Source organism: Pelophylax lessonae, assembly GCF_965119305.1.
Source record: "Pelophylax lessonae genome assembly, chromosome: 3".
NCBI classification, from domain to species: domain Eukaryota; kingdom Metazoa; phylum Chordata; class Amphibia; order Anura; family Ranidae; genus Pelophylax; species Pelophylax lessonae.
Genome location: NC_138770.1, coordinates 637,558,642 through 637,584,672, shown reverse-complemented (window position 1 = coordinate 637,584,672; position 26,031 = coordinate 637,558,642). Strand labels below are relative to the sequence as shown.

General features: G+C 45.5%; 1 protein-coding gene across 1 annotated transcript in view; it reads left to right on the top strand.

The window, feature by feature from the left end:
* Positions 1-26,031, top strand: part of LRPPRC (leucine rich pentatricopeptide repeat containing) — a 402,453-nt gene that overhangs the window by 183,225 nt on the left and 193,197 nt on the right. Inside the window, exon 23 of the mRNA XM_082250995.1 lies at positions 10,456-10,663. Within this exon, the coding sequence (XP_082107121.1) occupies positions 10,456-10,663 (208 nt within the window). The remainder of the gene's footprint in view (positions 1-10,455; positions 10,664-26,031) is intronic.

Sequence of the window (26,031 nt, the reverse complement as noted above, 5' to 3'; positions counted from 1 at the left end):
AAAATATCGGTATCAGCAATAAAAAAACGATATTGGTCGTTCACTAATATATATATATATATATATATATATATATAATATATATCTTTTTTTAATTTCTGCTATCAAGCCTATCCAATGAAAAAAAATGTAAAATGATCGAATTTCTTCATAAATTTAGGCCAATATGTATTCTGCTACATTTTTTTGTTAAAAGAAATCCCAAGAAGTGTTTATGGATTGGTTTGCACAAAGGTTATAGCATCTCCAAAGATGGGATATTTTTATGGAATTTTTTCTAGTAATGCCAACGATCAATGAGTGGGATTGTGGTGGACAAATCAAACACCTAACTGACACTTTTTTTGGGGACCAATGACCTTATTACATTGATCAGTACTAAAAAAAGATGCACTGTTACTGTACTAATGACACTTGCAGGAAAGGGCTTAACATCAGGGGCGATCAAAGGGTTAAATGAGTCCCTAGGGGGTGTTTTCTAACTGTGTGGGGGGGGGGGGTTGCTCTGACTTGGGGAAGACAGATATCGGTGTTCCTGCTTAGAAACACAGGATAGGTCTTCCTTCCTGTCAGAACGGTGATCTGCCTTGTTTACATAAGCAGACCAATGTTCTGTGACTCTCAGGAACGATGGCGGGCGGCCAGCCGACATTGGGTTCGCCGGACCCACTGATTGGTCCGGCAGCGCACGCGCCCTCTGGAGCCCCTATACGAAATTACGTACAAGTAGGTGATTTCGCGCAGGGGAGCCAACTTGCCACAGTAAATGTACGTTAGGCAGTCGGCAAGTGGTTAAATGTATAAAGCAGTGCTAAAAATGTATAAAAAGCAGTATTGTGAAAACAGATATTAAGCATAGATATCGTGACATCACACTTATTAAATGGAAAATATCACCAAATCTTGAAAAATAAAGTCCATAAAAGCCCATATACAAGGGCTAAATAAGAAAATATTTGCACAACAGAAGATTAACCACTTGCCGACCGCCGCACGACTATCTACGTCGGCGGTCAGCCCCTCACAGGCAAAGTGACGTAGGGCTACGTCACTAGCTTGTGAGGGTCTAGGGAGCGAGCGCGCGCCCCCGGAGGCGCGCTCCCGAGTGGTCACGGACCCCCCCGCGCGTGTGACCGGCGGACCCGATGTCCGCCGGCCACTCTGCGATCGGCGGGGGAGAGGGAGAAAGTCAGGCAGCTTGTGTAAACAAGCTGCCTGTCATTCTCCTCGCTGTATGAGAGCTGATCATCTGGATCTACTATGTAGATCCGTTGATCACTCTCCATACAGCTGAAGCCCCAGCCAATCACAGTTAGAATCACGCCCCTAGGGACACACACAGCCCCTCACTCTTAAATAAAGTTAACCCCTTCACTACCAGTGTATTTTTACAGTAACAGTGCATATGTATAGCACTGATTACTGTAGAAATGTCACTGGTAACCCCAAAAGTGTCAAAAATGTCAGTCAAGGGTCCGATCTGTCCGCCGCAATGTCGCAGTACCGCAAAAAAAATCGCAGATCGCCGCCATTACGCGTTAAAAAAAAAAAACAACAAAAATGACAAAAATCTTTCCCTTAGTTAGTAAACGCAATAACTTTTGCGCAAACCAATCAAAATACGCTTTTTGCGATTTTTTTTTTTACCAAACATAGGTAGCATAAAACAAATTGGCCGAAAATTTTTAAAAATTTTGATTTTTACATTTTTTTGGGGGGGAATTTCATATAAAAAAAAGGGAAAAATATTGCTATTTTTGCAAAATGGACGCTCTTTTTTTGTTTATAGCGCGTGATCAAAAAATCGCACAGGTGATCAAATACCGCCAAAAGAAAGCTCTGTTTGTGGGAAAAAAAGGACGCCAAATTCGTTTAGGTACAGCGTCGCACGACCGCGCAATTCTCCGTTAAAGTCACGCAGTGCCGAATCGCAAAATACCCCCTGGTCGGAATGGGGGTAAAATCTTCCGGGGCTTAAGTGGTTAAAAGGAACAGATCGTCCGCGATTCATTTGTACCACCAGTGTCCCCACATTCCCAATGTGCGTTGCTTCCACCATAAGGTGACACCAAGTACTCAAGCTTTTTACCAGATCCTTTGGACCATCATGTAGTATGGTCAAATGCGCATGTTAAATCTCCTTATGAGGCGAAACTCCAAATCGCCAAACGTATATCGGGGTTGGTTCATCATATAATCCACCACTTTACTCTCATTTCAAGCTGGATAAATAAGGACTGATCCCACATAGGATACCCTTATGGTTTTCTCACTACCTGGGATTGACAGCCTCAGCACTCTTCCTGTGTGAAGAGAGATGTCTTCCCTCCAATTAGCCCTCAGCTGGTGTCACTGAGCTCTGCAAAGTGTAATTTTAGCTCTCTGCCCCCTCTTTTCTGAACTCTGCAGCACACAGCCTGTGAATGACAGCCTCAGCTGAGTTCCTGTGTGCTGTGTGAAGTGGAGGGGGGAGGGCGTTCCTTCCTTCATTCCGTCCAGCACACAGCCTGTGAATAACAGCCTCAGCTGAGTTCTTGTGTGCTGTGTGAAGTGGAGGGGGGAGGGCGTTCCTTCCTTCATTCCTTCCAGCACAGCCTGTGAATGACAGCCTCAGCTGAGTTCTTGTGTGCTGTGTAAAGTGGGGGGGGGGGGCCTTCCTTCCTTCTTTCCAGCACACCGCCTGTGAATGACAGCCTCAGCTGAGTTCCTGTGTGCTGTGTGAAGTGGAGGGGGGGTGTTCCTTCCTTTCCCTCCAATCAGCTTTCAGAGCCCCCTTACTGAGCTCTGCAGAGTGTAACTTCAGCTTTCCGCCCCTGTTTTCTGACAGTTTAGACAAGCTTTACAAAATCTGATGTAGAGAATAGAAGATTGTAGATTAACAGGTACAACTTATGTAGAAATATTTGCTTTATCTCTGTATCACCCGAGGCCGGTCACTTCACTGGGTATAGGTAAGGGTTTACAACCACTTTAAGAGAAAGGCCAAGAGAGTTGTCACGCTATAACAGAAGATACTTGAAAAAGGACCAGACCTGATTACCAGGTATTATTATAATAAAAATTGCAAATCTAGACCGGATGAGTCCATATGCATACGGCTGATTTTCACATGGGGGCATGACCCCTGGTAGTCTCCATACAGAGAGAACATAACAGGGATCCAACAAAAAATAAGGGAGACCGGGACACAACACTTCACTCTATGGCGGTGAGTGCCTAAATAATGAGTCACCAGCTGTTTTAATGAAAGCTGCAGATTTAAACAACTTTTGAACCTACATTACATGGTAAAGCAGTAGTAAACCCAAATCCAAAAATTTATTATATTACAGCTTATCAATCATTAGATGAGGCGGCTGTATTAGTTTTGTTTTTAGGCTTCCCCCCCTCTGTTTTCACCTGGTGATCTGGCCAGTAACACTCCTCCTGTATGAGTGTTTCCCCCCTAATGAAGGAGACCCCTTTGGGCAGCAGCATTGTCAGTCTTTGAAGACAGTAGTGTTAGATGTACCATTATTTATTTTGTTCATTTCAGGTTTTTATAGTAGTGATCGACCAATATCGTTTTTTTAATGCCGATAACGATATTTTGGTCATCGGATATCGGTATCGGCCGATATTTTCGGACATGTAAAACATTTTTATTTTTCTTTCTAAAGGTACTGCTTGTGGAGGAATCTGGGGGTCTAAAAGACCCCAAACCCCTCCTCGGCACTGAAAATCATTCAAAACGCCTGAATTTTGGCTATTTTGAATGCTGTCCGTTTTTTTAATTCGGCGCTGAGTACCCGGAAGTGAGGTCATGACATAACATCCAGGTTTTTTACATGGAGACCGGTGCATGCGCACTTGCGGCAGGGATACCGGCTTTCACGGGGACACATCTTCATGCTATGCCGGGTCTTCTCTTCGGCGGCGGTGGAGGTAGGATGCCGTGGAAGGCAGCGGGAGGGGGACGTCCCCTCCCGCTCCTTGTAATGACAGCTGAGCGGCTTCTCAGCCGCATCAGTTGTCATTACAAGTCAGCCGACCGTTGGCTATGATCACCCCAGGACATGCACGTTCCCTAAATATCGGCAATATCAGTAACTTCGGGGGCCAATTTCGATTTATCGGGGAAAGTGCATATCGGCCCCCGATATATCGGTGTTGCCGATAATCGGTCGATCTCGAATTTATAGCGCCGACAATATACGTTGATTGAAACATATATTGTAAATTCATGTTTGTCCTAGCCCTCAAGGAGCTTACAATCTAAGGTCCCTAACTCACATACAGTGGGTACGGAAAGTATTCAGACCCCCTTAAATTTTTCACTCTTTGTTATATTGCAGCCATTTGCTAAAATCATTTAGGTTCATTCTTCTTCCTCATGAATGTACACATAGCACCCCATACTGACAGAAAAACACAGAATTGTTGACATTGTTGCAGATTTATTAAAAAAGAAAAACTGAAATATCACATGGTCCTAAGTATTCAGACCCTTTGCTCAGTATTTAGTAGAAGCCCCCTTTTGATCTAATACAGCCAGGAGTCTTTTTGGGAAAGATGCAACAAGTCTTTCACACCTGGATTTGGGGATCCTCTGCCATTCCTCCTTGCAGATCCTCTCCAGTTCTGTCAGGTTGGATGGTAAACGTTGGTGGACAGCCATTTTTAGGTCTCTCCAGAGATGCTCAATTGGGTTTAAGTCAGGGCTCTGGCTGGGCCATTCAAGAACAGTCACAGAGTTGTTGTGAAGCCACTCCTTCGTTATTTTAGCTGTGTGCTTAGGGTCATTGTCTTGTTGGAAGGTAAACCTTCGGCCCAGTCTGAGGTCCAGAGCACTCTGGAGAAGGTTTTTGTCCAGGATATCCCTGTACTTGGCCGCATTCATCTTTCCCTCGATTGCAACCAGTCGTCCTGTCCCTGCAGCTGAAAAACACCCCCACAGCATGATGCTGCCACCACCATGCTTCACTGTTGGGACTGTATTGGACAGGTGATGAGCAGTGCCTGGTTTTCTCCACACATACCGCTTAGAATTAAGGCCAAAAAGTTCTATTTTGGTCTCATCAGACCAGAGAATCTTATTTCTCACCATCTTGGAGTCCTTCAGGTTTTTTTTTTAGCAAACTCCATGCGGGCTTTCATGGGTCTTACACTGAGGAGAGGCTTCCGTCGGGCCACTCTGCCATAAAGCCCCAACTGGTGGAGGGCTGCAGTGATGGTTGACTTTCTACAACTTTCTCCCATCTCCTGACTGCATCTCTGGAGCTCAGCCACAGTGATCTTTGGGTTCTTCTTTACCTCTCTCACCAAGGCTCTTCTCCCCCGATAGCTCAGTTTGGCCGGACGGCCAGCTCTAGGAAGGGTTCTGGTCGTCCCAAACGTCTTCCATTTGAGGATTATGGAGGCCACTGTGCTCTTAGGAACCTTAAGTGCAGCATCTTTTTGTAACCTTGGCCAGATCTGTGCCTTGCCACAATTCTGTCTCTGAGCTCTTCAGGCAGTTCCTTTGACCTCATGATTCTCATTTGCTCTGACATGCATTGTGATCTGGAAGGTCTTATATAGACAGGTGTGTGGCTTTCCTAATCAAGTCCAATCAGTATAATCAAACACAGCTGGACTCAAATGAAGGCGTAGAACCATCTCATGGATGATCAGAAGAAATGGAAAGCACCTGAGTTAAATATATGAGTGTCACAGCAAAGGGTCTGAATACTTAGGACCATGTGATATTTCAGTTTTTCTTTTTTAATAAATCTGCAACAATGTCAACAATTCTGTGTTTTTCTGTCAGTATGGGGTGCTATGTGTACATTCATGAGGAAGAAGAATGAACTTAAATGATTTTAGCAAATGGCTGCAATATAACAAAGAGTGAAAAATTTAAGGGGGTCTGAATACTTTCTGTACCCACTGTACATACTAGGGCCAATTTGAACAGGAGCCGGTTAACCTACCTGCATGGTTTTAGAGTGTGAGGAAACCGGAGTACCCGGAGGAAACCCATGCATGTGCAGGGAGAACATGCAACTTTAGATATACGAGCACCTCTGTTAAGTGCAATCCACTTGCTCAGTAGGGGATCTCTCCGCTAAGCAGGCGGATGACAGGTCTATGTCACTCTGCTATGCACAGCAGACAGTCTTGCTCTCCTCTGTGGGGTAATCAGATGGAAACAGACCGCCTGTCCATTTCCATCTGCCAGACTGATGGGGAATATGACCAGCATCCGTCTGTTTTTGGCGGGCAGGATCAGACTGGACCAGATGGCGGCAGGTGTCAGCGGACATCCATACCTTAGTAGAGACTGGAGGGTCCGATCAGGTCTGCCTGAAAAACTGACAGGTGGACCTGATCAGACAGTCCGTGTGAAAGGTACCTAAATGAATTGAATACAAACTTCAGCTAAAACTTTTCAAGAAGTTACAGCAACTTTTTTTTTGTTTTTTGTCTTTTGGAATAAAGGTTTTACATAAAAGCTTAATATTGTAAGCTCCTCCCCCCCCACCCAGTCAGTGGTAAACTGTTTGCCTCAACCGTCCAACTGCTGCATCTGCAGGACAGCTTGTTTTGTTGAAAAACAACAGACTTTCTGGCAGTAAAAATTAAGGAAAATAAGTCTAAGACCCCGTTCACACTGGGGCGACCTTTCAGGCGACCTGGTCGCCTGAAAAGTCGCCGTGGGTCGCCTGCCATAGAGCAGCAAAGGACCCGTTCTAATAGGAGCGACACAAGTCGCTCCGACTTAGAAAAAGGGTCCGGAGCTTCTTTGGGGCGACCTGGAGCGACCTGCATTGACTTCAATGATATGAAGTCCGTGCCGGCCGCTCCGAGGTTGCGGTGCGAACTGCGCACCGCGACTTCACAGGTCGCCCCGGCAAGTCGGGTCACCCCAGTGTGAACGGGGTCTAAAAGAAAAAACATATGTGGCCATCACATCTTGGAAATGGGAAGCTGCAATATATTAAATGTTAGTATTTGGGTTTAATACCGCTTTAAGCCCCCATTCACACTAAACACAGCTTTCAAATCGTACAATTTCATCTGAACTCACATGATTTCAAAGCCACGTTTCAGTCTGACTTCGGGGGCGACTTGAAAGGCATCTGTGCGAGTTCATGCACAGATGTCTATTGAAGTTGTCCCCGATGTTGCCATAAGTAGTGCAGAAACTACTTTTGGAATTCGGTGTGTGGCTTTGCAAAGTCGGCGTTTCACCGATTGGGGCAGAGCCATTGCCGGCAATAGGCTGCGATTTGACATGCGATTTGACCTGTCTAATTGCATGTCAGATTACGCCGATGTGAACCAGGGCTAAGGCCTATATAAGTTTTAGGGGTTGGATTTTTATTTAATTAAACACAAATTCTAGTGGTTTACTTTGGTAGTCTTCATTTTTACTGTGTCTATGTATAGTTTAATGTGCACTGTTCTAATAAACACTGCTCAAAAAAATTAAAGGAACACTTTTTAATCAGACATCAACATCATATAACATCAAGTCAATTAAACTCCTGGGATATTATTCTGGTCAGTTAAGTAGCAGATGGGGTTGTTAATCAGTTTCAGATGCTTTGGTGTTAATGAAATTAACAGGTGCACTAGATGGGCAATAATGAGACAACCTCCAAAACAGGAATGGTCTTACAGGTGGAGGCCGCTGACAGGTTTTTCCCCATACTCCTCTTTTCTGACTGTTTTTCACTAGTTTTGCATTTGGCTAGGGTTAGTGTCACTACTGGTAGCATGAAGCGATACCTGGACCCTATAGAGGTTACACAGGCAGTCCAACTCTTCCATGATAGCACATCAATATGTGCCATTGCTAGAAGGTTTGTGGTGTCTTCCACCACAGTTTCAAGACCATAGAGGAGATTCCAGGAGACAGGCAGTTTCTCTAGGAGAGCTGGACAGGGCCGTAGAAGGTCCTTAACCCATCAGCAGGACCGGTATCTGCTCCTTGTGCAAGGAGGAACAGGATGAGCCCTGCCAGAGCCCTACAAAATTACCTCCAGCAGGCCACTGGTGTGGAGGTCTCTGACCAAGCAATCGGAAACCGACTTTATGAGAGGGGCCTGAACGACCTTTAGTGGGCCCTGTGCTCACTGTCTGGCATCATGGAGCTCAATTGGCATTTGCCATTGAACACAATAATTGGCAGGTCCACCACTGGCGCCCTGTGCTTTTCACAGATTAGAGCAGGTTCACCCTGAGAACAAGTGATGGATGTGAAAGGGTCTGGAGAAGCCCTGGAGAATGTTCTGCTGCCATTAACATCATTCAGCATGACCACTTTGGTGCTGGGTCAGTGCTGGTTTGGGGAGGCATATCCATGGAGGGACAGTCACAGACCTCTACAGGCTAGACAATGGCACCCTGACTGCTATTGGGTATTCGGGATGAAATCCTTGGACCCATTGTCAGACCATACACTGCTGCAGTGGGTTCTGGGTTCCTCCAGGAATAATAGAACACCTCTGGGACATTGTTTCAGTCCATCCGACCATCTTTGAATTCAGCTCTCTGTAAGTTGATCATTTTCATTTCCATCAAATGATGTGGCATCCTTGCGTTCCTAACACATCACCCAGTCCATATCAGTATAGATCTTAACACATTACATAGTCCATATAAGTATAGATCCTAACACATTACCCACTCCATATCAATATATATATGCAGCATGATGGCTTTCCCTTTTGAGATCTTAAGTGTTCCTTTAATTTTTTTGAGCGGAAAGCAGGCGCTTAATCTCTTTTGAATGTAGTCTTAAGCTGCTTATACATTGTACAATATTCTGAAACAATTTTCCTTTATATTTACCAAAACCATATAATATGAGGTCAAACCTAAACACCCGGGGGTTGGTGGCGCTTGGGCGGCAGTGGCCCTGGGGTTGGTGGCGCTTGGGCGGTAGTGGCCCCAGGGTTGGTGGCGCTTGGGCGGCTGGTGTTTATAGAATCTTTGCCATATATTATTTTGAGTGTTATATACCCTGTTTTCCTGAAAATAAGCCCTACCCCGAAAATAAGACCTAGCATTATTTTCAGGGATAGCTGCAAAATAAACCCTACCCCGAAAATAAGCCCTAGTAAAATCCTTGATCTCAGCTCCTCCCTCTGCAGTATGCAGAGGGAAAGTAGAGCTCCAGAGGCTCACGTGAGCGCCCAGCGGCGCTGTAAATAAGGTATTTTCCACAATAAAGTTGCCAAAATCGATTACATAATTTTATAATGACTTTATCCAAGGTTTATTTTTGGGAATGAATAAACATAAGGATGGACAGAATGTCATAATGCTGATTTCTGAGCTGACAGGGGGAGAGAACTTTTTTTTTACCATTTTGTTTTATTCTAGGCTTTTTAGAATGACACAGCACAAGCACTGTGCTGTCTATCATGCTTTAAATGATCAGGATATTTATTTTAGGGTTACAATCATTTGAAGATAGTCATTGTACATACCGTAAATAAGACATCCTCTGAAAATAAGCCCTAGTGTGGTTTGTGAAGCCAAAATTAATATAAGACCCGGTCTAATTTTCGGGAAAACACGGTACTGTAATCAGCACTCATTGCGTTACTGGTTAAGACCTACAGGTGGTGCTGCAAGTGAAAACTACATTTTTTTTTCCCAGTGCAGAAGAAATATGGGCGGTAATTATTTTGTCTGCCGCGCTGCAAATGTACTCGGGGAAAACCCCCGAAGAACGAACGATGAAGCTATAGAACTAAGAAATGACATTTAGATGGGAACAAAGGCACAGCGAACAAACAAGAGAGGAGAAAATCCGTTTGCTCGGGTTGCACTCCACCCCCTTCGCATCCCCTTTGTAAAACGGTCAAAACATTTTGCCTGTGTGATAATTAAGAAACAACACAACGCAAATCCCCTTTACTTATCCCACACACCAAAATGTTTATTTCTGCCTTCCTAATGAGGCTTAATGAGCCTAATGTTTTAACACGCAGTCTGTTGGAAAGCTTTCATTGGCTCGGCTTGTCTAATTAGTATCGACACAGCAAACAGACCCTATCGGTATCAGGCCATTAGTCTGGCTGTATATACACTGTAAACACATCTTTATTATCTGGCCTCCTGACAAGCCATCTGCTGTAGAAACAATGGTGTGATTTAGCAGATGTTGGCGTTGAGCGATAAAAGCATCCATTTACTGGGATGGCGCAGCTATAGGGCAGACAGTACAGGGTTACGTGGTGCAGAGTGGGCACACAGTCTCCTATCTGTAATTTGTAGTCACAGTTGCATGGAAATGATAAAACCATGCTATTGTGGATTTATAATTGTAGTCTCGTTTAGAAATGCAAGTAGTAATTAACTTGAAATCGGCATTATACACCAGAATTTACATTCCTGCTGGGCCTGAAATGCTGTTTTAATAACAGTTTGTTTTCACTCCATGAAATTACCTAAGGGCCCTTTTGTGTTGCTTCATTTCAGATGCTATTAACATTCTAAAGGAGATGCAAGAGAGGGATGTGGCCGTCGATGACTTCTCCAATAGATTGTTCCTTCAAACCCTTAACACTTTGGCCATGAAAGGTGACGTTGACAGTGTTAACCGATTGCATGAACACATCGTGATACTGGGCCTGGCTAAACCAACAGCCACTTTCTGTTCCCCACTGGTGATGGTGCACATGCAGCGGTAAGTAAATTACAGCAGTATCTCATTGTATCCAGAAGAATTGATAATATTTTAAAGAACTTCAGGCAGATAATTTATAAAGCATACAAATATGTACACAAAGGTACAGTAAATCACCTAAATATGAAACACGTTCATAAGTCCAATTTGTTTGCAAGTCCAAAAAAATACCAAATAAACACAATCAGTCCAATAAATGACTGTAATAGGTTTATAACACAAATAATACATGTAAAAAAATGTTGAAATAAAGATCAGTATACAGTAAAGTACACAGAAGCAGCCGACCTCCAAAACGTGGTTTACAGAGGACCCAAAGCATATGACGTAGTTCTGGGACCAATGCGTGCCACCTGGATGGTGTGAGGGGCTGCCCGCCGCCATTCTCTACATCCAAATCAATGGTCACCTGCTAAACCCATCTGAGGCAAACCCCCCCCCCCCCCCCCCCCAACTTCGTACCATCCCTGTAGATAATTTAATATTTTATATCCCGCGCAATGGAAAATATGATGATCGAGTTGCTGCCGGCCCTGTCTTCTTCCCCCTAAAAGGGGAAGTCTAGCAGTTAGGAAAAAATGTATAGGGCAATGGCGGTACTCTATAGGGACGTATACTTGTGAGAATTAATTACTACATCTCAACAATATCACAATCCTTGTTGAAAAATATGTATTAAAGTGACGAGTGCTGAAAAATGTAAGCGTCTTCTTGTGTTATATATGCGTATACATGATGACCATAAATCAACAACCATATAACCAATTTCACAATCACTGATAAATATAAATTATAAAGAATATATAAGAAATATAAATATGTGATAAAGTGATTTGTGATCAGATGTCAACCATCCACCTGGAATGTTAATACTGTGCTAAAAAATAAATTAAATAATTGCCACTAAAGGGAGTGGTATATCTTGGTGCACTGCACACTCCTACGTGAACAAAAGTGATAACATCAAAAAACCAATATTGTGCAAAAATCCTTAACCGTGCCAAAAAGTGTGTATATATGTATATGTATATATATATATATATATATATATATATATATATATATATATATATATATATATATATATATATGTATGTGTGTGTGTATATATATATATATATATATATATATATATATATATATATATACAGTAAAGTGCCGAGTTCAAATTGTCCTGACTTAGAATATTCAGTCCAACGACATGTGTGTGTTGTATTTACATGCAAAAATATAATAGATATCCCATAGCATACCTCTGTATAGATTTTTTTTTTTTTTTTTTTAATAAAAACAGCATACACTTCTTATAGGCAGCGTTAGAAAAGGAAAATGGTGTTTGCGTCGGATTTTCGGGTTCTGTGCGTTCCACGGCCAAAACCACACAACCAGAAGTGACGAGACGGGAACTGAATATAATTTCGTCACTTCCTGTTGTGCGGTTTTGGCCAGTGGAATGCACAGAACCCGGAAATCCGGCGCAAACGCCTATGCCTATGCCGAGCTGGCGGTCCAGCTGGTCCAGGGGTTGAAGTTTATCTGTGATGCCTCTTTAGATGCGACTCTCCTAGTGGCTCGGCTCTCTGTTTTGGCAGTGGTCCTTCGGCATGTCTTTTGGCTCTGTGGACCAGACTTCCTTTTCAAGGAGATCGCCTGTTTGGAGCTACCCTGGATGACATCATTAAAGGTCTCACTGGGGAAGAGTAGTTTTCTTACGCAGGCTACTGCGTAAGGGCAGGAACCTCATTGTAGATGTGGGCCTTCCTTCTCTGCACATAAGTTTTTTTGTCCCCCAGGGTTGACTGACAAGGACTCAAAGCCCTTCAGGGCCACCTGTGGAGTATCCAAACGAACCTGGTCTGGCAAGCCGAGAGTGGGCTTCTCCAGACCTATGGACAAGGCTCTTTGAGCATGAAGGTGCGCCCTCACCCATATCGGGGATGGGGGGACATCTTCGCTGGTTTCCAAACCCGTGGACTTCCCTGGTGCAAGACAAGTGGGTCCACAGAGTCATTCGGTCCTGCTACCAGATTGAGTTTCGCTCTTGTCCCCCTGCAAAGTTCTTTCTTTCCAACTTGTACCTGAACCGCTTACAGGGTCTGTTTTGGGCGATACAAGACCTGTTCCTTCAAGGGGTGATTGTCCCAGTTCCGACTTCGGAATGTTTTCAGGGTTTTTATTCAAACCTGTTCACAGTTCCCAGGAAGGAAGGCAAAGTGTGTCCAATCCTGGATCTCAAGGTGCTAAACTGCTTTGTGCGGGTGCAGAAGTTCAGAATGGAGTCCATTCGAACGGTGGTGACATCCCTACGTCAGGGGGATTTCCTCGCCTCTATCGACATCAAGGATGCCTACCTTCACATTCCAATATGTGCCAGTCATCAGCATTTTCTCCACTTTGCTGTGGGCAAGGAGCATTATCAGTTTGTGGCATCACCCTTTGGTCCCGCCTCTGCTCCTCGGGTCTTCACAATAGTGTTAGCCCTGGTGCTAGCCTTGTTACGCCAACGTGGGATCGTGGTACTGGGCTACTTGGACAATCTTCTGCGAGCGGAGTCTACTTCTGCTCTGGTGGAAAACCTGGAGATCACAATGCGAACTCTGCGGGAGTTAGGCTGGATTCTGAATCTTCAGACTTCTGCTCTGGTTCCATCCAGGCAGCTGGACTATCTGGGCCTGACTCTGAACTCAGCCTTCACTCCAAACTCCAGAAATTGCAGGCTGCAATTCGTCTCCTGCTGTCCAGCGGATAGTCATCCCTCCGGACTTGCATGCGGGTGATGGGCCTGATGGTGCCTACCTTTTGAGGCAGTTCCGTTTGCACAGTTCAATACGAGGTCCCTGCAAAGGGAGATTGTGACCAAATGGGACAAGACTCCACTGTCTCTGGACAATTAGATCAGGCTGAGTCGGGAAACGAAGGAGTCCCTGATATGGTGGCTTTGTTCTCCGGCGCTTCCTCCCCTTGTATTGGACAGTGGTCACCACGAATGCCAGCCTGTCCGGCTGGGGAGACATCCTCAGCAAACATTCTGCTCAGGGGATCTGGACACTGGAAGAGTCAAGACAACCGATCAATGGCTTGGATTGGAACTCTGCGATCAGACTGTGTCTGAACCATTGGACGGTTGTCTTCAGGGTTGTTCAGTGCGCATTCAATTGCACAATGCCACGGCCGTGGCTTATGTCAATCACCAAGGGGGCTCAAGAAGTGTCCTGGCAGCTCTGGAGGTAGACTGCATTCTAAGGTGGGCAGAACGGTTTGTTCCAGCCCTCTCCGCCGTACACATTCCTTGGCAGGCGGATTATCTCTGTCGGCAGGCGTTGGACCAAGGGGAGTGGTCCCTTCATCTTGAGGTTTTTAATCAACTGTCTCCAGTGGGGCACCCCCGAGGTGGATCTGTTGGCATCTCGGCTCAACAGAAAGGTGCAGAGTCAAAGATCCTCTGGCGGATGCCACAGACACGCTGGTGGACCCGCGGGGTCAGTATCATCTGATTTTGGCCTTCCCTCCTCTCAAGCTTCTGCCAAGACTTCTCTGCAGGATTGAGGCAGAAGGGATTCCTGTCATCTTAGTGGCTCCGGACTAGCCTCACCAGGCTTGGGACGCCGATCTGAAGCTTACTCTCTCTCCTGCTGGCTTTGACAGCTTGACTGTTGAACGCCAGATGCTGAAGGATAGGGGTTTATCTGAGTTGGTGATTCCTAATCTGTTGAAAGCTAGAAAATCTACTTCTAGGAAGATATACCATCGTACGTGGAAGACCTACATTGCTTGGTGGGAGTCACTTGGGGTTCATCCTCACTCATTCTCAGTGACCCAGATCTTGACCTTTCTTTAATGGGTGGTTGAACAGAAATTGGCCCTGAGTACCATCAAGGGCCAGGTAACAGCTTTGGGTGTCTTCTTCCAACTACCTTTGGCCACATACTCCCTGGTGCGTACCTTTCTTCAGGGTGTCCGACATTTCGTTCCTCCAGTGCATGTTCCGTTGCAGCCTTGGGATCTAAATTTGGTGTTTTTGGTTCTCCAGAAGCCTCCCTTTGAGAATCTTCTGGAGATTACCCTGCTTAGGCTGTCCCATAAAGTGGCCTTCTTGGTGACTATTACCTCTGCACGCAGGGTGTCAGAACCGGCGGCTTTATCATGTCGTTCACCTTATCTGGTGATTCACATGGATAAGTTGGTTCTTTTCCCCTGTCCGTCGTTCCTTCCAAAGGTTGTCTCAATGTCTTCATTCAAATAAAAATCAGTGTTGCCTTCCCTGTGTCCCAGGCCTAAACATCCGAAGGAAATTGCCTTGCATGCCTTGGATGTGGTCCAGGCAATTAGGGTGTACCTGGCAGCTACGCAGTCTTTCAGGAAGTCACTCTCTATTTGTGCTCACGGTTGGACCTTGTAAAGGGTTGTCTGCTTCTTCTGCGACCGTTTCAAGATGGATCAGACAGACTGTGATTCAGGCCGATTCCATCAGGGGTCAGGATCCTCCTTCCACTGTCAAGGCGCACTCTACTAGGGGGCTTGGTGCCTCCTTGGCTTTCCGTCATCGGGTGTCAGTGACGCAGGTTTGCAAGGCGGCCACCTGGTCGTCAGTGCACACTTTCACAAACTTCTATGAAATGGATGTGTTGACATCTGTGGATGCTTCTTTTGGCCACAATGTTTTGCAGGCTCTTGTTTAAAAGGACCTGTTACTTTTTGAGGATGTATTGTTTTTTAGGTGGGCTCAAATTTTTTTTGTTGAACTCCTGTTGCCTGGTTGGCTACTGTTAAGCCTTGGGAATTTTTTGCTGTTCCCACCACTCATGTTTTGGGACATCCCAATGGTTAAGAAATATCAGGAGCTGTGTCCGTCAATGAATGAAAGAGAAAATGGGATTTTTCACTTACTGTAAAATTTGATTCTCTGATGTTCATTGACAGACACAGCACCCACCCCCCTGTGGAGTTGTAATTCTCCTGACACTGCTTGTAACTAAACCGAGTGCCTATAGCAGGGAGAGGGAGTATACCCCCTGGGACTGCCGTGGACGTAGCAAAACATATTTTTTAACTTTTTTGTTTTGGATTAACTTTATTTTCAGTCTTAAGGGATGAACAACATCTCTTGTGACAGCATGGGCTGTGACAGGTCCTGTTTATGTGGAGGTCTGGGGTTTAGACCCCAAATCTCTCTTCTGGCCTCCAATGCAGCTGATCAGACACAGATCAGTCTGATCGGCTGCTTTCCTGGCCGCTAGCGGCCAGGTAAACAAAGAGGCAGAACTGGAAGTGACAACGTACTCGTCGCTCAGTTTCTGTGGTCACAGAGAGACGAACAAAGTCAGTTCCTCTCTCTCTCTCTCTCTCTCTCTCTCTCTGTAACCTTGCAGCTGATGCCACCGGACCCCATTCTGCCACGTGCAGAAGTGATCGAGTGGCTATTTAGCCACTCAAATCACTTTTGCTAAAAACAGAATCACCGGCTGAAAAATTCAATACTGGCATGATGCCTGTAGGTGCATGCATCACCCCGTTATAACTGCTTCAACCCAAGGACGTCCATGGACGTTCTACGGGTGGGAAGTAGTCAATGCAAGAAATGCGTTGGGTAAAAAAGGTTTTTTGCTTTAGTTTTAATTAAGGTGTATAGTGAGTCCAATGAATGGTCGTACTGGGCAGGCTGTAATTTGCAGCTCTTGGTGGTAATCCGATCTGTGAAGGTTTCAAAATCACAAGGCATATAAATTATCTGCAGAGAGAAACAAAGCTGCCAGGGCGCTGGATTAGTAAAATGTAAAGCATATTTCTTTACAAATAAAACATCCACACTTCCATATAGGCACAGGAAGTGGAGCTGCGAGGTAGGGGGGGGGGGGTATTCATCTAAGTAACAGCAACACAGACTGCCAGATCAGTAAGCTGGGTGATGAAGTGCCAGGCCCACCAAAAAACATTCTAATCATGGCCTCCCGCTTAAAAATCCAGTGCTGCCCCCAATGCTGGGAAGTGGGCATACCCCTGAAACAGATTGAATCCACCCACTTCCTGGCATTGGTAGTAGAATGGTATGTTAGAGGCTGTCCGTGAGGCGCCGCCGTTGCCATTCTTTTTGGAGAGTCTAGCTCTCCATCACCTGGCTCCCTGATCTGGCAGTCTGTGTTTCTGTTACTTGGATGAATGCCCCCGACCCCTTTCCCTATATGTAAGTGTGGATTTTCCCTAAAACGTCTTTCAGGACAGCACCTTAGAGAGATGGCTCCTCCCTCTCCTCATCAGGAAACACCCCATCCACCAGATTTTAAAAAGAGGCTTCTCCCACCATTCATCAGTTTTTGTGTTTCCTCCAGCCGAGGAACACCTCTGTGGGGAGCTGGGCTCTTAAGGTGCTATCCTGAGAGACCGGGCTTCCTACGTCCACCTACCCTTTTTTGGAGACGATTGCTTCTCCCATTCACGCGACCGACTGCAGTGCATGGGCTCCTTCTTCCTCTTCAGTGCTCTAGGCTGAGTCAAGACCCCGCAGAGCACAGCCCTGGGAAGGCATCTTGGAGGAGCGGAACGATTTTTCTTAGGTTTCCGCCGCCTTTTTTTCAAATTTGCCGCCATTTCTCCGGATCGAGTGACGCTCGTCCGGACCGGAAGTGAGGTTCCGGAAAGGGCAGCGTTCTGCAGGGGGCGTATGGCGTCATTTCCGCCGGACGCAGAGGAAGAAGGGAGGAGCAAGCTGGTGCCTTATTCCGGATCCGGTCCAGTGCAGGTGCGCTTTGGTCTCCGGAACCGGTACCGAAGCCACGGGTGATACCGCTGCCAAGCGATGGAAGCTTCTTCAGCGAGTGGGACAGGCACAGGCACCAGTAAGGCCCAGGTAAGGGGTATCTTTATATGGCCTATCTTACTGTGGGGTCTCTCTCCATCCCTTTTACTTTCCCCCCGGTGGCTGGGGGCCTGTCAGGGCACATGGGACTTCCCTTTAAATGTCTTTCTGTGCACCTTTGGTGGCCCTGAGAATCAGGCTGACTTTTAAGAAGCATGTGTATGTTTTCCCATTCATGTCTTCCAGGCTAAAAGCTCTGAAACTGTTTTCAAGAGAAAGTGTCCTTCATGCAAAGCAAAGTTGTCGGAAAGTTGGAAAAAGACACTTTGCCAGGGATGTATTGATGCACTAGTAAAGGAAGAAGCATCTGCAGTTTGTGGCGATTTAGTCGCATCTGTGAGGAAGGAATTGGATGCTACCATCCAATCTTTTCGGTCATCCCTACAGGACCCTGCCCTGAGTCAGCCATCAGCCTCACTGTCCTCTCAGGGTTCACAATTGGTTCCTTCGGTGGGGACAGAAGGGGTTCCTTCCACCCAAGGAGATAATTCCCCCTCACATTCCAAGGAGGATTCAGAGGAAGAAGAGGAGGGAGGGGCACAAAGCAGGCCCACTAAATACAAACTATCCTTAGAGCAAGTGGATGGTCTCCTGAGGGCAGTTTACATCACCCTGGGTCTAGAGGAGGAAAAGAAGGAACTGTCCCTACATGACAAAATGTATGCAGGCTTGGAAGAGCCTAAGGGCCGTATCTTCCCAGTGCATCAGACCATCTCAGATGCAATAAAACATGAGTGGGCTGATCCGGAAAAGAAAACCTTCTTCCCTAAAGCCTTTAAAAGGCGATTTCCTTTTGATGAGGACCCAGGAGCTCCCTGGAATAAGATGCCAAAGATTGATGCAGCCTTCTCCCAGGTTTCTAGGTCAACAGACCTAGCATTTGAAGACATGGGAATCCTGAGGGATCCCATGGATAAGAAGATGGACCAGCAACTTAAGAGATCCTGGCAATCCATCATGGGGAGTCTGAAACCTGCCATGGCAGTAACCTGTGTGTCCAGGAATCTGGAATACTGGCTTAGCCAGCTAAAAGCACACATCACAGCAGACTCACCTAAACAGGAAATTTTGAAATCCTTTTCCACGCTCTCCACGGCCATAGCCTTCATTGCTGACGCTTCAGCAGAGTCAGTGAAGATGACAGCAAGATCTGCAGCTTTATCCAACTCAGCCAGAAGGGCTCTTTGGTTAAAGACATGGCCTGGAGATACAGCTTCTAAAAATAAGCTGTGTGGACTTCCTTTTCAAGGGGATCTACTATTCGGGCCTGGGCTAGACTCTGTTCTAGATAGAACAGCAGACAAAAAGAAGTCTTTTCCTGTGAAGAAGAAACAGGCAGCAAAGAAGCTTTTTCGACCTCAAAAAGCTCAGCAAAATAGCAGACCCCAGGAGAAGAGAAGAAACTGGTCGACACAAAAACCCAAAGGGAAAGGAGGTGTTCTCTTCCATCCTCCTGTGTCAACCAACAAAACACAATGACAAGACATTGCCGGTGGGAGGAAGATTGAGGGAATTCCTCCCCTATTGGGCAGCCATAACAGAAAATCAATACATTCTGGGTATGCTGTCCCAAGGCTACAACATAGAGTTTTCAGAGACGCCACCCGAAAGGTTCTTTGTCACAAACCTCCCAAGAGATGCAGAAAAAGCCCTGGCTATGATGGACCTGTTAAAGGACCTGAGACGACAGGGAGTTGTCTGTCCAGTTCCAGTGGAGGAACAACATCAGGGATTTTATTCCCACATATTTTTGATAAAGAAACCATCGGGGGATTTTCGTCTTATACTGAATCTGAAACCATTAAACAGGTCAGTTCTGTACAAAAAGTTTCGAATGGACTCAATTCTTAGTCAGAACCCTGTTAACAAAAGGATGCTTCATGGCATCAATCGACTTAAGGGATGCTTACCTACATATCCCTATTGCCCCTCGCTCACAGAGATTCCTAAGGTTGGCAGTAAATCTGGGAAAGGAAATGCTCCATATCCAATTCAAAGCACTCCCTTTCGGGCTATCATCCTCCCCTCGTATTTTTACGAAGGTAATGGCAGAGTGTCTAGCTCCCCTCCGCCTTCAGGGAATCTCTGTGGTGCCTTACCTGGACGACCTGCTTTTCTTTGCCCCGTCAAAGGAAAAACTTCAAGAGGACCTGCACAAGGCAAGAGGTCATCTAGAAGCTCTGGGATGGATAGTGAACATCAAGAAATCGAATCTCACACCGGCTCAGCGGGTTCAGTTCCTAGGGTTTCAGTTATGCTCCGTGGAACAAAGAATCTTCCTACCAGAAGACAAACAGGTCAAAATACAGAATTTGGTAGCAAGGCTACAAACAAATCAGTGGTGGTCGATCAGAGAGATCATGTCAGTCCTTGGAAACCTGACTGCATCAATTCCAGCTGTCCAATGGGCAAGGCTGCATTTTCGACCACTCCAATATTTCCTCCTCAGAATCTGGGATCACAATCCAGAGACTTTGGACTTAAAGGTAAAAATCCCCACCAAGGTCAAGAGGTCCCTTTGGTGGTGGAGAAATCGGATAACCTTGTCTCAGGGTTTGGCCTGGTCCTTCCCGGCAGACCAGAGGTTAACAACGGATGCCAGCAGGTGGGGGTGGGGAGCCCACTGGAACCAAAACCTGGCACAGGGGGTTTGGTCTCAGACCGAGACAAGAAAATCCTCGAATTGGAAGGAATTAAAGGCAGTCGGCCTAGCCCTAACTGCCTTCTCTCAAAATCTTCAGGGGACGCATGTTCAAGTCCTTTCAGACAACGCCACTACAGTGGCATATCTAAACAAGCAAGGGGGCACAAGAAGCAAAACCCTACAGCTTTTGGCAACGGAAATTCTGCAATGGGCGGAAAGGCAGTTACTTTCCTTGTCAGCAATCCACCTAAAAGGTACACTAAACAGTGTGGCGGATTATTTAAGCAGGCAGAAGATCCGAGAAGCAGAATGGAGCTTGAACCCAGAAGTCTTTATGTTGATAACCAAGACTTGGGGAAAGCCAGAGGTGGATCTGTTTGCAACGAAAGAAAACGCAAAACTTCCACTTTACTTCTCACTCCACAGAAACGACAACTCTCTGGGAGTGGATTCCCTGGCACATCCCTGGAGGTTCAGGTTGGGGTATGCCTTCCCCCCCTTCCAGCTCATTCCATTGGTGTTGAGAAAAATCCAAATGGAAAGAGCCTCAGTGATCCTGATCACTCCTTATTGGCCCAAAAGGGTTTGGTTTTCGACTGTCCTTCAACTATCAGTCAAACCTGCTTTTCAGCTCCCTCTTCGTCAAGACCTACTGTTTCAAGGTCCAGTTTATCATCCAGAAGTGGAAAAGCTAAAGCTCACCGCCTGGTATCTGAGGAGCAACTGCTGAAAAGGAAAGGATTTTCAGACGCATTAATTGCTACTCTACTTTCCAGTAGGAAAAAAGTCACAAGGAATATATATGCAAAAGTTTGGAAGACATATAATACCTGGTGTGAATCGAAAGATCAAAAATTGGACAGTATTACTTCAATTTTGGAGTTCCTACAGGAGGGCGCAGGAAAAGGTTTGGCAGTAAGTACCCTCAAGGTACAAGTTACAGCCCTGGGGGTATTCTTGGAAAGGCCCATTTCTTCAGAATCTTTAATCATCAGATTCTTCAGGGCCCTTACCCGCTCCAGACCAGTGCCTATCAGAAGCTTCCCCAAATGGGATTTGTCGGTGGTCCTTCAGGCTTTCACAAAGGAACCTTTTGAACCACTAGAAACGGTTACACTAAAAAACCTTACCCTCAAGACAGTCTTCTTGGTGGCAATAACATCAGCAAGAAGAATCAGTGAATTACATGCTTTATCAGCTATCAAACCTTTCTTGTCCATATATCCAGATAGGATAATTCTCAAGACGGATCCAGGGTTTCTCCCAAAAGTAGCTTCAACGAGAAACCGATCACAAGAAATTGTGTTGCCTACCTTCTGTCCTAATCCATCAGGAGATAAGGAAGAAAGCTTTCACTACCTAGATGTAAGAAGGGTTCTTTTACACTACTTGGAGGTTACTAAAGAGTTTAGATCATCAAACTCTCTTTTTGTTCTTTTCTCTGGCAACAAAAAAGGTCGCCAGGCATCAAAAGGATCAATAGCCAGATGGCTCAGATCCGCTATTTCAGAGGCTTACTCCCAAATGAAATTGTCTCCCCCGCAGGGGATCAGAGCTCACTCTACTAGAGCGTTAGCCACTACATGGGCAGAGAAAGCTGGTGCCACTCCAGATCAAATCTGCAAAGCGGCTACGTGGTCAAGCTACTTTACATTTGCAAGACACTATAGGTTGGACCTTTTGGCAGCTGAAGATCAGGCTTTTGGAAGAAAGGTCCTGCAAGCTGTGGTCCCTCCCTAAATTGAGTAAGTCTCGATAATCCTCTCTGCTGTCCTGAAAGACGTTTTAGGGAAAATTCAAGTTAGACTTACCGGTAACTTGTTTTCCAATAGTCTTTCAGGACAGCAGGAGGATCCCGCCCTATTGTATAAAATGTATTGCTGTGATTAACCATATCTGTTTATGTGTTCCAGCATGGGCCGGAGGTACTCTTCTACAAACTGATGAATGGTGGGAGAAGCCTCTTTTTAAAATCTGGTGGATGGGGTGTTTCCTGATGAGGAGAGGGAGGAGCCATCTCTCTAAGGTGCTGTCCTGAAAGACTATTGGAAAACAAGTTACCGGTAAGTCTAACTTGAATTTTTTTTTGTAAATAAATATGGTTACATTTTACTAATTCAGCACCCTGGTGACTTTCTCTCTGCTTATAATTTATGTTTAAGAAGATTTATTTAAAAAATGCATACATTATTCCAAGACATTCCTTTTTATTGTGCTTTAAAGAGGTTGTAAACTCGTTTGAGTTTTTTTTTTTTTTTTTTACACCCTGCAAAAGAAAGACATAATGAGCTAGTATGCATCGCATATTAGCTCATTATGCAATACTTACCTCAGAACGAGCCCCCGCCGTGCCGCTCACTCACCTCTATGACGGGCGACATGTCTAGTCGCCCGTCTTCCGGGATCGCGGCATCCGGCCATCTGATTGGCCGGAGCCGCGGTGACGTCACTCCCGCGCACGCGCGCTAGAGCCGACAATCACGGCATGGGGCTCTGAAGGAACGGCACGATCGGCCGTTCCTTCAGAGCGCATGCGCCAGTGACGTCACTGGCGACATGTAAGGTAAATATCTCCTAAACGGTACATGTTTAGGAGATATTTACAGTACCTATAGGTAAGCCTTATCATAGGCTTACCTATAGGTACAAGTTGTAGAGGAGGGTTTACTTCCTCTTTAAGACAGTGGTCCTCAACCCTGGCCTACAGGGCCCACTAACAGGCCAGGTTTGCAAGATAACTGAAATACATCCCAGGTGATATCATTTGCTGCTCAGTGATTGCAGTACTCTAGTCTGCATCTCCCCAAGGTAATACTTAAAATCTGGCCTGTTAGTGGGCCCTGAGGACCGGAGTTGAGGACCACTGCTTTAAGAGACCCTGTCACCACTTTTTCTTTGCAGGTATAGTCCAGTTTGATGACGTACAATTTTAAATGAATACAGTTTCATGCTCCGTTTGAAAAGGTACCTTTTCCCTACCTCTTCCCCTCCATTTATTAGTGCCAAAAGAACACAACTTTCCGGAGGTATCAAAATTCTATTTGTAATCCCCTGCGTGCCTACAGTCCTGCCCCCACTCCTACATGCTGTTCCCCGTACAGCTTTGTAGTGGTTAGCAAATCAGTACCAAAGCAGAGCACACATAACAGCCGTTTGTACACTGGTCTCTCCCAACTTCATGCCATTTATCCAAACAGTTGAAGTTAAAGGATAAGTTCACCTTTAAAAAATAAAATAAAAATAAATGTACATATTTTTGCAGGAAAAAAAAATTGCATTTATTTAAAATACTGTAGTCTTCAGAGCATTGCACCTGCGATCAGCTGATCAGGAGAAGAATGTCTGGCTCCTGCAAAGTCTTGCTGTAGCTATTATGTCTGTGTCCCCATACGGACTTTAGTTACTAAGCTAGAGAAATACTGAATAAAGTAAGAGAGTGCTGAGCAATGCGCTCACAGCCCATTCAAACGACATGTCTGTCTGCCCCGGTGGAAGGCGGTACTTGTCGTTTTTTAATACTCAGATCTCTGTAAATGGATGACGCAGTTGTCTAGGCGGAGCTCCACACAGCCACGCGGTTTTCAAAAAGTGACAGCAGTTGCAAGGAGAAGATCCTCCACCCACTTTTAGAGTGGGGGGTGGGAGCATAGGAGCAAGTTCCATATTACACCCTATAAGTTCTCTCTTACACTCTGCTTTTAGTTCTCTCTCTCTCTCTCGCTCTCTTCTTCCCTCCCCCTTTTTCTCTCTCACTTTACCCTATTTTCTCTCTTTCATATCCCCTTTATTCTCTCTCGCCTTTTTTCTCACCCTCCCCTTTGATGCGCGCGCCCCTCCCCTTTGATGCGCGCGCCCCTCCCCTTTGATGCTCGCGCCCCTCCCCTTTCATGCACGCTCACCCCCCCCCCCCCCCCATGCGCGCACCCACCCCTTAATGTGCGCTCCCCCCCCCCCCCTTTGATGCGCACGCTCACCCCCTCTTTGATGCACACGCTCGCCCCCCTTTATTCTCGCACTCCTTTTTATTCTCACAGAGTGAGTATCCGAGTGGGGGGTGGGAGCATAGGAGCAGGTTACATATTACACCCTATAAGTTTGTGCCTGACAGGCACGAGCAGAGAAGAGCCGATCTGCGGCTCTCCTAAAGGAGGGGTCTGCACTGGTAATCAGAGCATTGATTACCAGTGCAGACCCTTGGGGTGGGGGGTGCCACTAGAACCACCAGGGATGCCCACCCATGAACCCAGGGATGCTCACCATGGCCACCAGGGATGCCAATCAGGGCTCAGGGAGCCCGCCAGTGCCCTCCCCATCAGTGCCGTCCACCAGTGCCCATTATTGCACACCAGTGCCGCCTATCAGTGCCAATCAGTGCCGCCTTTCAGTGCCCAGCAGTGCCGCCTATCAGTGCCCACCAATGCTGCATATCAGTGCTACCTATCAGTGCTGCCTATCAGTGCCACATATTAGTGCCACCCCATTAGTGTGGCCTCATCAGTGCAGGAAAAAACGTATCTATTTACAAAATTGTATAACATAACCCAAAAAACTTTTTTTTTTTTTTTTTTCAATCTTTTTATATTTGTTTAGCAAAAAAGAAAAACCTTGCAGTGATCAAATACCACCAAAAGAAAGCTCTATTTGTGGGAAAAAAATGACATACATTTGGTTTAGGTACAGTGTTGCATGACCGCGCAATTGTCATTCAAAATGCAACAGCGCTAAAAGCTGAAAATTGGCCTGGGCAGGAAGGGGGTGAAAGTGCCCGGTATTGAAGTGGTTAATCAACTGAACTATTTAAACTGATCCTAAAATTCTCTTCAGCCCTTCTGTTGTTGTTACCCATTGCAACCAGTTAAATGGTTTCTTTTATTATTATAATGTGCAGCACCTCAAACCTTCAGCATGTATCAGTATGTTGTGAACAAGCTTCAATTGTCAAGAAAGTGTAAAGATCATTTATAACCTTCGTCCCCTAGAAAATTGGGGCTTCTTGGCTTCTCTTCTAAGCGCCATCACCAGTTTAAACTGTCAGATCTGCACATTATCTTCCGCCATCTCTTATAACGTTGGCATATTTTTCAGCTTGTGTGATTTTTCCAAACAAGTAAATAAGTAAAGATCGCCTTGCCACAATGTTAAGAGGTAGTTTGGTTCTCTTACACAATTATCGCAATTAGAAATTTAGCACTGAAGACAGAGGAATAAAGCAGGAGCTTGCCCTAACAGGACAAGACAGCGATAAGATGGCTCCTCGTCAAGGATCGCTGGGTCGTAATTAAGTTACATTCACGGCTATTGGTTTTTGAAGGATGATTGGTAAATGACTGGCTTGATGTGCTTTGTACGGACACCGTTCGATAGGGCTTCCTATTTTCTTCTCTCTCTGTTTTTTTTTTTTTTTTCCCTCTCCCTTTCTCTGTCAGAAAATCCTGTAGTGTCTGATAATGTAAATGTGGCATTTTTATGCTGAACAAAAGAGCAAGGAAATGAGCTATCCTGTCTAATCATTCAGTTGTTTAACACAGACTTCCAGTGTAGACTTAATTGGCTGGAAAGCACTTGACATGTGAAGTTAGCACTGTTCGAAATGCATGTTTGAGTAAATTTTAAAATAAGTGACAGCTAAATTGTACCTAGGGAAATTACAAAGCCTTCAACACAGTTAATTTTTTTTTTCCTCCTCCTTTTGGCGATGATTAGTTGTAATTGCAACACCAGTCTCCTTGAAGACTCCCCTTTATTGTGGCTGAGCAAAGGAGGTGCAGCTTGGGGTTTTGTACCATGAGGACCCAGTCTACAATAACCCCCTTCTTTCCAGCACAGTGTAGCTATTTTAACACACTAAGCCTTTTTGCTTGTTATATTGAC